At 42.8% G+C, this 15,260-nt stretch overlaps 3 protein-coding genes across 4 annotated transcripts; 1 reads left to right on the top strand and 2 right to left on the bottom strand.

The window, feature by feature from the left end:
- The first annotated feature begins 394 nt into the window (after positions 1-394).
- LOC103994596 (protein CLMP1) lies at positions 395-4,319 on the top strand. Of its 2 annotated transcripts, none has more exons than XM_018830769.2 (2): positions 395-2,861; positions 4,014-4,319. In XM_018830769.2, the coding sequence occupies exons 1-2, from the start codon at positions 486-488 to the stop codon at positions 4,032-4,034; spliced, it is 2,397 nt and encodes a 798-aa protein (XP_018686314.2). In that variant the 5' UTR covers positions 395-485; the 3' UTR covers positions 4,035-4,319. The 2 variants fall into 2 exon arrangements, 1 of the variants encoding a protein (XP_018686314.2); XR_001979560.2 differs by having other exon boundaries at positions 396-3,094.
- A 1,112-nt stretch (positions 4,320-5,431) lies between these two features.
- On the bottom strand, positions 5,432-7,000 carry LOC135629301 (1-aminocyclopropane-1-carboxylate oxidase 1-like). Its single transcript, XM_065136481.1, has 4 exons — positions 6,709-7,000; positions 6,395-6,621; positions 5,980-6,313; positions 5,432-5,902 (listed from the first exon to the last, which is right to left on the bottom strand). The coding sequence occupies exons 1-4, from the start codon at positions 6,814-6,816 to the stop codon at positions 5,624-5,626; spliced, it is 948 nt and encodes a 315-aa protein (XP_064992553.1). The 5' UTR covers positions 6,817-7,000; the 3' UTR covers positions 5,432-5,623.
- A 2,680-nt stretch (positions 7,001-9,680) lies between these two features.
- LOC103994611 (uncharacterized) lies at positions 9,681-10,987 on the bottom strand. The gene has a single exon (XM_009415008.3). It carries the CDS (start codon positions 10,641-10,643, stop codon positions 10,113-10,115), a length of 531 nt encoding a protein of 176 aa, XP_009413283.2. The 5' UTR covers positions 10,644-10,987; the 3' UTR covers positions 9,681-10,112.
- Positions 10,988-15,260: the final 4,273 nt, after the last annotated feature.

Raw genomic sequence — 15,260 nt, 5'->3', positions numbered from 1 at the left:
TATAATAAGATTATGATGAATCATATCATGGGATGTTATCGACAGATATTCCAGAATGATAACATAATCCAACCTATCTAAATCAATTTGTTGGATATGGGACTTCGGAGTCGGGTTTAGTAACATAAGTGGCTTGTCTGGTATCTATCGAACCAAATTCTTAAGCCGCCACAATTAGGGCCAGCCAATCCGTCAAAGTATGATCCAATTCGGGCCAGATCGAGTTGGGTCAACCTCGATCAGATCCGAGTCCAGAATGGAACCACCAGTGTGCGATTTGGGCCGAGCCTAGGGAACGTTCTGGAAATGACACAGCCGCTCCGAGCTTCATCATCATCGTCATCTCCCCCATTCGTTCGATAGGGTTACACTTGCATTCTATAAATAGGGAGAAAAGAGAACATTACATATAGGGAAGGATCCATTCGCCACTCTCCTGACCCGTAACCCCGTTCCCTTCTCTCCAATTATCGGCACAGAGAAGAATGGGGAAGTCCGGTGGCCGAAAGAAGAAGAACGCGACCGCTCCTGCCGTGGCCACCACCGCCACCGCCACCGCCCCGGCCCCGGCCCCCGCCCCCGCCCCCGCCGCCCCAGCGTCGCCACCTCCGCCGCCGCCACCGACGGCCTCCTCCAACGGGGTCGTGGAGATCGACCTCTCCCTCCTCTTGAAGCGCGCCCACGGTCTCAAGGAAGAGGGCAACCGGCTATTCCAGGCCAAGGATTATGCGGGCGCGCTCCGGCAGTACGAGATGGCCCTCAAGCTCACCCCCCGCAGCCACGCAGACCGTGCCGTCTTCCACAGCAATCGCGCGGCCTGCCTCATGCAGATGCGCCCCGTGGACCACGAGGCCGTCGCCGCCGAGTGCTCGCTCGCCCTCCAGGCGCAACCGGGTTTCCCCCGCGCCCTCCTCCGGCGGGCCCGCGCTCTCGAGGCCCTCCGCCGCTACGACGTCGCTCTCCAGGACGTCCATGCGCTGCTCGACCAGGACCCCTCCCACTCCGACGCCCTAGACCTTGCCCGCCGCCTCCGCGCCGCCCTCGCCCCCTCCGCCCCTGCCGCCGCCGATCCCGGTAGTCGTCCCTCGCCTGCGGCCCTCGGCGCCTCCGCTATTCGAGTTGGCGCCCCGGTCGCGGGTCTCGGACCCTGCCTCCCCGCCCGCCCCAAGAAGTCATCGCCCTCTGCACAGAATCCACAGAATTCCATGACGGCCAATAAGCCGACCTCCTCTTCTCAAAACCACCACCCACCGACCTCACCTGCTCTTTTTAATGGTCCTGACACTAAACCCCCTCGGCAGCTTCTTTCTAAGCCGTCTAGTGCGGAGGCCTCATCGCAACCAGTGCTGGTTGGTTCACCCGTTGACGGTTCACAGCAAAGCGCTGGAAAGGAGCCTTCTTTGAGAACGGTGGTAAACCGATGGAGGCCGCTGAAGCTCGTGTATGACCATGATATAAGGCTTGGTCAGATGCCAGCGTATTGTAGCTTCAAGGTTCTAAGGGAGATTGTAGCGAATAGGTTTCCATCGTCCAAGTCGGTGCTGATCAAGTACAAGGATGCCGATGGTGATCTCGTGACTGTGACCAGCACTGCCGAGTTAAGATTGGCCGAGTCTTCTGTCGATGAGCTCAATAAGAAAGACAAAAAGGATGGTACTGGAATGGATATGGATGATAAACTACAACTGTTGAGGTTGCACATCGTGGAGGTGTTCCCTGAGCAAGAACCTCTGATTCAAGAAGAAGAGGAGAAGATGCCGGAGGATGAGGGGTTGATAAAGACTGATCAGAGTGTGTCAGATTCATCAAATGGGGACTCCATTGCTGAAGCAGTAAACAATGATGTCGTAAAGATAGGCTCAGAGGCAGAAGAAGTTGCAAAAGATAACGGTGAGGATGCAAACAACGGATGCGGCCATGCTGAGTGTAAGGAGGCTGAGATTGATGATTGGTTGTTCGAATTTGCTCATCTGTTCAGGAATCAAGTTGGAATAGACCCTGATGCCCACTTAGACTTGCACGAACTGGGAATGGAACTGTGCTCTGAGGCACTCGAGGAGACAATTACGGGAGAGGAAGCCCAAGGACTCTTTGACATGGCAGCTGCTAAGTTCCAGGAGGTGGCAGCACTGGCCTTCTTCAACTGGGGGAATGTGCACATGTGTGCTGCACGAAAACGCATCCCCCTGGATGAGGCTTCACCCAAAGAAGTTATGGCTGCTCAACTTCAAACAGCATATGATTGGGTGCGGGAGAGATATGCTCTTGCTGGGCAAAAGTATGAGGAGGCGCTTCAAATCAAGCCCGACTTTTATGAAGGGTTGCTTGCTTTGGGGCAGCAGCAGTTTGAAACTGCAAAGCTCCATTGGTCCTTTGTCTTGGCTAAGAATGTGGATCTGTCAACATGGGACTCTTCAGAAACAATCAGACTTTTTGATAGTGCAGAGGAGAAGATGAAGTCTGCTACTGAGATGTGGGAGAAAGTGGAGGAGCAAAGGATTAGTGAGCTTAAAGACCTTGGAAAAAGCAAGGAGGATGAGTTGTTAAAGAAGAGGAAGAAACAGAAAGCAATAGATGGTCAGGCTGAGTTGTCAGCCGATGAAGCAGCAGAGCAAGCTGCAGCAATGAGGTCTCAGATACATCTGTTTTGGGGTAACATGCTCTTTGAGCGATCACAACTTGAGTTTAAGCTTGGATTTGGCAACTGGAAAAAGAATCTTGATGCTGCTGTTGAAAGATTTACGCTAGCTGGGGCTTCTGAAGGAGACATATCTACAGTTCTGAAGAAACATGCTTCCTGTGAAACTGAAGCCGAGTGTGATGAGAAGAAAGTGACAAGTTCGAGCACCACTGCTTCAGAGGTAAATTCCAAAGATGAGGATAAGCACATGCTGGAGAATTGACATCGTAGGACTTGCATGTTTGGTTATAACAGAGTTTTAAAATTGAGATGGTAGATCTTCTTGGCTTGGATGAAGGACTATCTTAACAGTTCAGCAAGGTTCTCTTAGTCCCTGGTGTGGCAATGTTGCCTTTCCTTGTGGTTCAATGCTTCTGCTTTTTGCTGAAGGAAGTTGGTGCTTTTTTGACTGAGGTATTTAGTCTCGAAAAAGATCTACATGAAACCTCTTTTGTTTCTTGATTGAGACAAAAACTTAACACATGAACCTAATGAATAGGAGTGTATGCATTTCTCGTTTAAATTGCATTTATCTCCTCTCAAGAGTGGAACGTGGATCCTCATGATTCTTTAATATATTTTTTATTATAAATTATTGCAAGTGATGTATCCACTTGTGTGCTTTTACTGGGATGTCATAGGTGATAATAGATCATGCATTTCCTTGGTTGTCATTATAGACGGTGAAAGCAAGCTTGTTTTCTATGCCGTTTGAGATTTTGATAAAGAATATAACTTGGAAAACGAGAAATGAAGTGAATGAGATGGATCATTTATTTCTTGTTGAAAGTATTGCCTTTCTAAAGCATACATCTTTTGCAAAATTTTTGGAGGCAATAAACATTAATGGAGAACCAAAGAGTATGAATGGGGGACTATTCTGTTATATTATTGGGGTAACTCTGGGCTTAAAATTACTATGAGGAATTATTTTATAGCATTGTTTGCCTAAGAATCAAATTGTTGTGTGTCTAACCATGAAGACTCTGGAGTTGCACAGCATCATAGCAGGTCAATACGGCACTACTTAGTGCTTCTGCCATATCAGGTGGAAGAATTGGCTGGCTTTTATAGAGTATCTTATCCATCAAAAAGCATTTTGAAAATGAACAAGAATGATGGAAATATCAATTATTTGCTTGCTAGATCCTCCTTGTATATTGGGTCACTAAGCATTAGTAGGTTAGTAAGTTAATATTATTGAGGATTTCTGATTTTGTAAGTTATGGTGTTCTTTTCTGTATCTTGTTAAAAAGGCTTGTATCTTTTCTCTCAGTGATTATGTCATTTCTTTTGTGCCTCTGAGATAGTGTTCATTTGATTTTTGATGTAGATATCACCTGGGATGTATTGAGACAATTCAGAGACAATAGCTTGCTGTGTTTGCAGATGTTAGGATGTGCTGAGGTACTCATCATCTGTTTGTCAAAATTCATCTTTTTAGCCAGTTATTTATGTTGCATAATTGTCTGATCATGCCGTACTCCATAGCAATGGTGGTCTTGGTGAGACATGTTCTACTTCTGTTAGCTTCATCTAACATTCTGGGATGTACTGAGATTTCAAAACCATGAGACAACTTGTTATGTTGGTACATTTTCTTCTCTAAACTAACTGTTAAAGATACTTGTTTCTTACAGTTCAAATACTTGTAGTTCAAACCTAGGATTTACTTGCTGTATCGTACTGGTAAAATGCATGAGGTTGAGTATAGTGCATGAAATTATTGGGATCATCTGACAGCTTATCCACCAGCAGAATTCCTTATGTTGCCATAAGTCATATTATATAGAATTATCGTCTATAGTTTACCATTGTGCAACTTAAAATGTTTGCCTGGCTGAAGTTAGGAGTATCTCATGCTGGATGATAATTCAGTATGAGATACTCCTAAAATTCTTATTTTAAGAGCTGCAATGGGTTCGACATTGCTCATCAAATTCTTATTTCAGAAAACTTGCTCCACAGGGATAAGAATAGAAGTTTATGACAACATTAAAGAAGCTGAATTATATCATTACTTTATCTGCTCTAAATTGTTCTGCACTCCTAATCACTTAATTGTTTTTATCCTATGATACCATCAAAGTTCATTTTAAAGAATTATCTACATGATGATATAGTACATAGGTAGTTGTAAGTCTAGATTAAGATTTGTCATACTTACCATATACTGCTTGTTACGGGTTGTACGCATATTGATCTGTCGATATATTCTGTATCATGATTTGTATCAATAGTTATCAATAGTTAATCGGTACAGATCAATAAGATGAATTATGATTTAGATATTTAGACTCTTGCATTCTCAATTGACATGTTGGTTACCATGAGATTCATTTTTCTCACTTTGTTTCGTATGTCAAGAACATATTGAATATTGCCCAATCTAGACTAAAATAAGTTGAAAGTGGTTTTTTTTACTCTAATTGACAATATTTAACATCTCTGTTTTGATGTTTTGTTTTATAATTATTAATTTAAAAATGATTTAAAATATGAAGACAAAAAAATATAATTTATTTTTTTTTATCATGTCATCGATGATTTGAATTGGACCTGGAACTGTTGGTTCTGGTTTCTCAAACCTAAGAACCTTAATTGAATCATCCAGATTCGATTTCAATTCAATTTGAAATCAACGACCGGTTGATGGATTCGGTTTTAGTTTCAACCCGATTTGAATCAAACTATAGTTAGAGCTATTCAACATTTATATATTTAATTAGAAATTAGTGTTACCAAAGAAGCGAAAAAAATGACCTTAGTCAACATTGATATATTTAATTAGAAAATAGTGTTGGCAAAGAAGTGGAAAATTGGATCGACGACATAACCCTCGAGACTAAAAAAAGCCACTTTCATAGTGCGTCGCTTATTTCCACAATTTGGATGCCACATTCTAATAGATGGTGGCAGCTCCACGTGAGACGTCGTGGTGTCCTAACGTGTAGGCGTAGGTTGACCAGTGACTGTAACCGTGGCCTTCATTGCTTCAAACCTGGGCTGCTTCGCTTGAAACTTTTGCGTGACGTAGAGCTTCATATAGTCCTCGAACACAAACCTCGGGTACGCCTCCGCTTCCTTCTGGACCAGGGAGGGCGCGGGGTAGATGACGGCGTCGCCGCCCGGGTTGTAGAAGGAGGCGATCGACATCCTGTTGCCGTCGCTCCGAGCCACCACCCGGTGCAGCACGCTCTTGTACTTGCCGTTCGTGATCACCTGCATGAACGCCCTCATGTTGTTTGATCTTTTGTCCCGCACAGAGAGAGAGAGAGAGAGAGAGAGAGAGAGAAGACCTCTAGCTGATCTCCGAGGTTGACCACGATGGAGTGGTGCATGGGCGGCACGTCGATCCACTGGCCATCCTTGAAAAGCTGGAGGCCGCTGACGCGGTCGTCTTGGAAGAGCAAGATGATGCCGCCAGCGTCGGTGTGGGCTCGCAGGCCGTGGATCAGCTCCGGGCGAGGGCATGGCGGGTAGTTGCTCACCTTGGTGCCAAAGTTCGGACCTTTGGATCCGTAGAAGGCGTTCTTGAGGTAACCCTCCTCCAGGCCGAGGTTCTCGCAGAGCAGATCGAGAAGACGCTCCGCCAGCTTCTCTAACCCCGTCGCGAATTCCCTCATCGCCTTCCTGAAGGCGAAGGTTAGTCGGGGCAGACTACAGTCGATGGTGGTGGGGGGTGCGCTGTAACGAAGGAAATCGAAGCGGTACCGGTACTCCTCGTCCATGTCTGGGAAGTCGGACATGTTGGAGACGGGGAGATGGCGCAGGAAGAAGGTGCTCTCCCAGTCCATGTCGGTGACATCCGTACCGGGTCCGCTCTTGAGAGCCTTGCACGCCAACTGTTTGAACTTTTGCTCCCTGCATTGCTCGTAGTGCGCTTTGGTCCGCCTCTCCACCTCGTCCATCAGCTCATGCGAGATCCCATGGTTGAGCAGCTACGTCAGCAAGCAAATGGAAAGCCATGATAATTAGCTTCAAATGCTCGTGGGCATCAACTTGTTCACGTAAAAGAATGAGAGCACCTCAAAGAAGCCCCATTTCTCGCAAGCGTCACGAAGGAGGTCCATGAACTGCTCTCTCTCCTCTCCACGGAGCTTCTCCAAGTCGAGGACCGGGAAGGAGCACGCCATTTCCTTTGTCTATTCCCACTCGTCACGCCACGTTGCTACTTATATATAGCCACCGGGGAAGAGAACAGCGCTCGTGGTGGGAGTATTGGATCCCATGTTCCGAGCCCCCACCATCTTTGTCGTCGACCTTTGGGTCGGTGTGATGGGGGGTGGGGGAGGGGAAGAAGCCTCGCGCGTAGCTGCTGCTATTGTGAGGTTGGAAGGATTGGTGTCTGTATGTGCGAATTGCAGAGAGCTACTGTTGTAGCGTGACTCGGAGAAATTGCAGTGGCTTGTTATTCCGATCGGTACTTGTTTCTTTATCTGCACATGGCACTGCTCGGGTGATCTGATGGAGATACAGAGCCGAAGAAAAATACCGAACCGGAATCGGAACGGGACTATCCAAACCGGTTTGGCTTGTATCAGTTCAATAATAGTTTGATCTTTAAAAGTTTTACATGATCTTCTCATTATAACTACAATCACTCGTTGATATCCATTAAATTGGATGGTTAAGACATATCGTTATGAGTAAATATTTCTTCTAGTGCATATGATTTTTATGTTTGGTCTTAGGTGATGAATGACTAGCATTCATATCATTATGAGTCTTGTGGTAGATAGAGGGTTAATTATAGATTATCTCTATAATTAGCTACATCTAGGATACTAGATCTTATATTTTTTTAAAAATAAAAGTAAAATATTTAACCTCGTTTCCTTTCATCCATCAGTAAAAACGTAAGAAGAAACAAACGAGATTAAATATTTTATTTTCATAAATATAAAAAAATTTAATATAATTTTTAAAAATATAAAGATTAAAATATTAAAAGATAACTAATTATAAATGATAATATATAATTAATCCCGCATAGATCTTTTTCTTTTTGTCCTAAGTGATAAATGACCATCATGCATGCAGCTTGACTGTGCCACGTGAGTGATGAAAAAAAAAAGAAAAAGGAAAACAAAGAGTTAAAAAGAGCATTCATTCTTGCGTTTGTCTATTTTTACTCGGAGATTGTTCAGAGACTTTTTATATACTTCCATTCTAGAATTGCAATGCTTTCCCCTCCGACACAGCTAACGAATGCATCACAAGATCGAACTCAACGAGCACTTGTGGCACCTTTGTGCAGGTTAGCGATAAAAAAAACCTACCAACCTAACCTCTGGCACCAAAAGAAGTCACTCGACTTTTTCTAAAGGTGCGTTGTGATTCTCCTCTGCTAGAGGGAGGGAGAACAGGGAAGATTTCTCTTCATTTTATTTTATCCTACGAATATAACACTTACATCTTGGACCTTCTCGAGTTCCATAACTTTTTTTTTATCTTTAGATTTATTAAGAAAAAATATCATTAATATCTTGATCAGTCCGATACGGTATGGACCATATGCATAAAGTTATCCGATATGCCTTTGAGGTAAAAACGTGACTAAGGTCCGAAAAGGTTTTCCAACCTTATCTCTTCGATGGTTAAATTAGTAACCTGAGATATATGAGTGCGAACATAAATAGTCAAGTTTTTTATTTTCTTTGTGTTAAAGATAAGTTTTTATACCTGATCGTAAAGAGCATGAATGAGTTTACGATGCCTTTCTCATTATAAATGGTGAGAAAGAAGTTTGTAATTATCATTTAATCATAAACAGTAAGAAGAAAGCTTGTGATTGTCTCAAGGCTCTTTCGAGAGGGAGTTAAAGTGTGATGTTTACTTCATTCGACATGTGAGCGTTAGAAAATTTTTCTTACAAGTCGAATCTTCTCGACGTATATGCCTTCGGCATATTGTATTTCATGTCTTCGTCGTAATATATTTTTCTTCATGCAGGTTGAGTTTACCCGACCCATACACTTCAGACATATTTTATCTTATGCTTCCGTTGTGATAGATTTCTCTTTATGCGAGTCAGGTTTTTTTTGACTCAAACACCTTGGGCACATTCTATCTTATGTCTCTAACATAATGGATTTCTCTTTATGTGGATCAAGTTTTCTCGACTCACGTATCTTGAGCACATTTTATCTTATATTTCTGTTATGACAGATTTCTCTTTATACGAGTTAGGTTTTCCCGACTCATGTGCCTCGAGCACATTTTATCTTATATTTCTACCATGATAGATTTTTCTTTATGCAGGCCGAGTTTTCTCGACTCATGCGCCTTAAATACATTTTATCTTATGCCTCTACGATAGTGGATTTCTCTTTACGTAGTCATGCACCTTGAGTATATTACATAGTAATGCACCTTGAACACACATTATATTTCCATTAGCAAGATCGATAATATAAGAAAAAATAAGATTAAATATTATATCTTCGTAAGTATAAAAAACTTAATATAATTTTTAAAAATATAAAAATAAAAAATAACTAATTAGGGAGATAATATATAATTAATCCTCAAAATCATGATGAGATTGAGAATTGAGGAGATTGAGAAATCAGATTAGAGGTTCGAGTACGATTGACATATATCTCAAAAAACCACAGTCGAAGTTAGGAATTCCAGCCGTAAGCTCAGATACTTTAAAAGGTTTAACTCCACGAATCATCAGATCAACTCCTCCGGAACAAGTTCATGATTATTGGAATTGCAAGAAACAGGCCGTTCTTGTTCACTGAAATATGTTACAGCCCAACACCGACCCATCCAATCGGCTGCCGTTGTCGGGCTTGACATGGAAACAATGCTAAACGTCGCTGCGTGCAAGTAGGTAAAAGAGATGATGATCTATAGCACTGGAATTTAGGCCTAGAGAAAAATATTTAGTTCTACTACATTTAAAGTGATATCAACATATAAGATTGAGAAAACTCCCAAATCCCTGTGTAATTTATAGGGAAAAAGCAAGAACGAAGTTAAAACTAGGTTGGAAAGCTTGGAGGTTAGACATGACAAAATTATTTGAGATTAGGTAAGAACAGATGTGTAACGACTGGATTAGGTCGGAAAGATTGCCTAAAATCAGATCTGAACGAATTGTTTAAGTTGACAAGGGACCAACTGGATTGAATTCTCAATTTCATTCATTGATCCTTTCTCCGATGGAGAGCTTTGATATTGATGGAAAGCCAGATTGGATCCGGCGGTAGTGCTCTCATGACTTGTCATACTTCTCCCAACATGATAAAACGGCTGCTTTAATCCGATTCATTCAAGAAAGAACAAAGACAATAACCAGAGAGCAAAACAGAAGTAATCGGAGATCACTTTTCCCTGGTCTCATCTTTTTTCGTCATACCACGTAGCATAGCGGAAGCAGAAAGGGATTTGGGGGCGTGAAGCAGCAGCAGCCGTTGATTTAAAAGATATCGAGGATGTCGACGATCGGACGGTTGCAGAGGGGGCAGGAGCCGCGGTTCACCCACGTCTCCCGCGCACACACCCGGCAGAAGGTGTGCCCGCACGGTATGAACGCCGCCCCCTTCCGCCGCCCCATGCACACGCAGCACCAACACCACCCGTCTCCTCCCCCGCCTCTATTCTCCTCTCCTTCTTCCAATAGTCTCATCAGCGACACCCGTTCCACTCCCTCCGCCTCATCCTGCTCCAGCCTCTCGTCCGCCGCGGCGGAAATCGCCCGGTACTGCCGCTCCGCGGCCAACGCGGCCGCCAGGTTCATCTCCACTGCCTCCCCCGACCCCGCCTCCTCCGCCTGCTCTTCTCTATGGTTTCGGTGGATTCCGTACCCCTCCGCCTCCTCCTCGTCGTTAATCGTGATGGTGGTCGGATTGGAGGCGCGGAACCCCCAACCGCTGGCGCAGCAGCCCATAAGCGACAACCGCTCCTTGAGGCTCTTCCACTTTCTCCTCCTGATCCGCTCCGCCTCCATTTCTGGGTTCCGCTCTGCTTCGCTCCGCCTCTTATAACTCTTGCATGCTACTGGAACTCCACGCACACAAAAATAGCAACGACAAATGGAAGGAAGACCAGCATGAGCACTACTTACAAAGCTCAGTGCAGCCGCCGCCTCGTCGTTATCCTCCGCACCTCTCCATTCAATCTCAGCGCTAAATGCCCAACTGCCGAAATAGATCGGAAGAAGACGGCAAGAAAGAATAAAGATAATATCAGAAGCTTTGGCTTCTCACAAGGGAGAAGAGGTTGGGGTTGGGGGAGTGTGAGTGATTGAAGGCAGTAGAAGGCATTGTTTAATACTTGCAGGGCACCGGACTCGATTAATAGTCGTAAAATGATGGGAGAGTAATGATAAAAATGTGTGGACAAGTGCCTCAAGGAAGTCAAAGCCAACCATGATGGCGTGCGGATTGAGGCGAGCGCCACGTGGAAGCCAGCTGGTGCGGTGGGCAAGAGAAGTAGCGTACTTGCTCATCCTCTTTCCCGCCTAAAAGCCTCCCATCCAAAATAAGTTGTGATTTCTCGTTTAAGATCGAGTTGATTTTTGTTCTGATGATATGCTTGATATAAAGATTGTTTATGATATTTCTAATTAAAATTTGAGTTTATTTTATTTTTGATTGTTTGCTTGAGTCTAATTTCTAAAGATTGATTGTGGTTTTAATACACACCTTAATTTTTACCTACTCCCAGCCAACCAAAGCCGAAGCCAAGCAGCCATCTGGGAATTGGAATGAGTTAAATTCGACCACCCGGTGCATCTAACGCTTGCAAATTAAACCTGGAGCATATTTCTTAATCCCCGCGACCAGAAGTAATCATACCTCGAAGGCATTACTATTCATTGTCAAAATACAAGGACCCAGCGTTGTACCGAAACAAAGACCTAACAGACGGATTCCAAGACGGTGATCGCGCTTGGAAAGCCAGTGGGATGACTTAAAATCGATTCCTACGACCAATCTCTCTGAAGTCTACTACCAATCTCTCTGAAGTCCACCTGAAACAAAGGCAAAGAAAATAAGGGATTACAACGATTTCATGACATGAAGGATAGGAAACGAGTCATGAAATTATGGCTCATAGCAGAGAACCCTAGTATCCATCATAAAGAGAATTCTCCTTGTACCAGGATATCTACTGCTCACACGAAGACAAACTGTTGTGAACCAACTATTTTGGTTTTCCTATGTGGAACCTTTTCCATCTATTATTCTCTATTTAAGGAGTTTATAAACAATTCAGATCTTGGTAACTTGTCCCGTTAGTAACTTTAATTTACTTGCCTCCTCTAACTAGAAATCTGTGGATTTTCGCCCAACAGAGTCACATTATATTTAACATTTTTTCTTCATTTTATCTTCTATTAGAACTACGATCCGTTATTTTTACTAAATTCATTTTATCGGTTATTTATGATCCTGCAGATTCGGGTTGACCAGCAAAACATATCCAGAACAGGGTGCCATATTCATAGCGTCGGAAAGAAGTGAAACTAGATGAAATCCAGCCTTCAAAAGCATTAGCAAGATAACTGCACAAATGCATCAATCAACACAAGTATCCATGTTTAGTGACGAACTACCCCGAGTGGAGCAAAGCTCGAGTGAAATCCAAGGAAGTCAGTGGGACCACCATCTAAGTCAGCATGGTTCAAGTGACAACCACTAAAGAACGAGTGTGTGACCGGCACACAAACCCAGAGACAAAAGGGCATAATAAATAAAGATGCATGTTTGTTCACAATGATAAGTTGCTTTAGAACACCTTAATATTTATTCCTTTAGGACTTGTGCTGTCTTCGAACAATGTCAAGCACTCTCAAAGGTTTGTACCTCTAGACATCTTGTTGTTGTCTCGAAATAATGTCTAGCACTCCCAAAAATTAACATCTCTAGTATGATACACGATTTTCACTGGAGAATAAATTTTACTTGGGTTTCTACTTGTAGATGTATAGAAAAGAATTAATTATAGATTATCCTTTATATTTATATTCTATTATTTTTATAGTTAAAAAATTTATATTATTGAGATATATATAATCTTAAAAATAAAATAAAAAATTTTATTTATCTTAAAGTCAATGAACTGGATCTACGAAAAACATAGCAAGAGACACCACATGATCGGTACAAAAATGATCAACAAAAAGATAATTTTAATATTCCTTCTGTTTTTAACGATTTTATCGACAAAAAGATAATTTCAACATTTCACATACTAAAAAAGAAAGAGATATAAAATTATCTTTTTGTCCATCATTTTTACGTCATGTATTATATTTTCCGTCAATATAACTAACGGTGTTACGAAAATTAAGATTATTTATTTTATTTTTAATATTATAAAAATTATAATGTAAAATTTTTAAGTACAGGATCGTAATGCTAATAGGGTTCAAATGTAGAGGATAATATATAATTAACCTATTAAAAAATAATTAATTTAATTATTTAAGGGATAAATTAACTTAATTTACTCCATTAGACTATCTCACCTAACTATGCTGTGTTGTTGTAGCTAAAAGTCTTGAGCTATCTACAAATTATCTACTTAGCTCAGTAGTTGTGTTTCCTACTAAGCACTATATCGATCAATCTCTCTGCTTGAGAGTTCTTCCCAAATTTTATCAAATTGCTTGCTCACTCACTGCATCAAATATAATGTTGATCGTTCCCTCAGTTTTGTCTAAAAATATTTACTTAGAGCATGTTTCAATTGAAACTTACTAATGACAATTATGGCTATATTGTATAAGGACTCCCTCAGACACGGACTTGCTTGGCTCCTTGACTACTGTCCACTACACTATCCAATTCAGCATAACAGTTCTGTTTTCTAGAAGCACCGTTTTTGATTTTGTGATGTGTTAGTTACTACGTTGCTGTTACATGATTCCTGGTTCAGTTCAGTCTTCTTTTCAATGATTATTTGATGTAAGATGATCACATAAGGATTCTGTTGATGGTTAGGGCATAAGGAGAAAATTCGTGGACAAACTTTATCGGACTTGTAATTGGGATATTGATACCAAGTGAAAATTAGTAATTAATCAGCATGCAAAGAAGGTTCGGCATCTCATGGACATCCAAACCACTATCAAAACGGAGGGTAACTTCTCCAAAGCAAATCTATTCATCTCATCAGCAACCAGACATCTACGGAGCAATAAACCGAAATGGAGAACGAATCATCAAGACCCACCAAAAGTAAAGCGCACAAACAAAATCGTCATGGAAAAAGTAAAGCGAACAAAACAAAGATGCATCAAATCGTTCACAAAACAACGATCAGAACCCCAAAGCAAACGCCGAGCAATCATCAGCACCAAATCCACAGCAGTAAACCGAAGCACAGGATTATTATCTCAAAAACACAACTAAATACATGGAACAATGGCTAGTCTAGAAGTCGCATCAGAACCCCACGAACCTTTCTTCCAAAGAGCCATGTAAGGTACGACAAGATACTAGATCTGAGAGAATGAAACCTTAGTCGGCATCAGTGATCAGTTGTGGAAGAAGGGGATCGCCTTCCGCTTCGTCGACGCTAAGCGCGAACAGAAGACGAAGGAGGGAGGGGTTTATATGGGTGTAGTTTCTGCATAACGAACCCTGACCTAATGAGATGAAATATTTGTTTCTTTCACCGGCTCATCATGACCGTTCAAAAATAGCGGTGTATTCTTGATGCGCGACACATGGCCATCAGATGCCGTTTTGTTAGGAAAATATACTGCGATGGGCCCAGGACGCTGAAGATTACCGCTGACGTGTGCTTTGTATTTTCACGGATGTGATGAACCAACGGATGAGGTGCTACGAGATTTGACGGTCCAGATTCTTTATCATAAGAATTTTGCATGTAGCATCATACTTCAATTAAAGCCTAATACAATGGAGGAAATGTTGACCTAATTCGTGTCCTAATTTTTGCTACTCCATACCTTCCATATACTAATATCGATGCCATTTAGTTTAAGAGATACTTGAATATACAAATATATGTTGAAGTGTTGGATAGAATATTAACCTTAGAGGACTATTTATTTGATTGGCCTTTTCACTTGGAAACGTATGTGATGCCGCCCTGACGTTGCCAGCACACGCACCTCTGTTTTCGCTGTCGGTTTTTACTATGACTGCGGCGCATTAATGACGGGGTGGCAGCGCACAGCTTGGGCTGAAAAGAACGCGGGCCACGGCCCACGCCACGGGCTCGCCTGTCTCAGCTGAGCCAGGGAACACGTTCCTCCCCTCAGATTGGCAGTGCGTCCCGTCCCGCCGGTGAGGACCGTGCAAAGCTGGCGATGACCATCAGGAGGAATAGGTCCTCGAAGAGGACGAAACAAAAGGTTGGGACGCGTGTCCGTTGGCCCATCATTAGCCACAAGGTCAGGTCCTCGGTGGGGGAGAGGAGTGGCGGTGGGCCCCGGCGGGGACGGCACGGTTGTCGGCGAGCGTTACGGTAAAGTTTGCGGGTTAAAGAGAAAAAGGAGGATGAAAAGACCGGTCAACCTAGCAGACGGACGGAGCGAACCACGAGACGCGATGGATGTTGGGCCCCATCCCCCAACCACCAACCCCGG

The sequence above is a fragment of the Musa acuminata genome, chromosome BXJ3-1 (genome assembly GCF_036884655.1).
Source record: "Musa acuminata AAA Group cultivar baxijiao chromosome BXJ3-1, Cavendish_Baxijiao_AAA, whole genome shotgun sequence".
In the NCBI taxonomy this organism is placed as follows: domain Eukaryota; kingdom Viridiplantae; phylum Streptophyta; class Magnoliopsida; order Zingiberales; family Musaceae; genus Musa; species Musa acuminata.
The sequence above is the reverse complement of the archived record's forward strand: the minus strand, read 5'-3'. Positions and strand labels throughout refer to the sequence as shown.

Bases quoted from the DNA above. Each gene is read 5' to 3' on its own strand.
- LOC103994596 (XM_018830769.2), top strand. From the start codon at position 486: ATGGGGAAGTCCGGTGGCCGAAAGAAGAAGAACGCGACCGCTCCTGCC. The intron at 2,862-4,013 runs GTAAATTCCAAA...TTTTTGATGTAG, and splicing joins CGAGCACCACTGCTTCAGAG to ATATCACCTGGGATGTATTG.
- LOC135629301 (XM_065136481.1), bottom strand. From the start codon at position 6,816: ATGGCGTGCTCCTTCCCGGTCCTCGACTTGGAGAAGCTCCGTGGAGAG. The intron at 6,622-6,708 runs GTGCTCTCATTC...TTGCTGACGTAG, and splicing joins AGAAATGGGGCTTCTTTGAG to CTGCTCAACCATGGGATCTC. The intron at 5,903-5,979 runs GTCTTCTCTCTC...GCGTTCATGCAG, and splicing joins ACCTCGGAGATCAGCTAGAG to GTGATCACGAACGGCAAGTA.
- LOC103994611 (XM_009415008.3), bottom strand. From the start codon at position 10,643: ATGGAGGCGGAGCGGATCAGGAGGAGAAAGTGGAAGAGCCTCAAGGAG.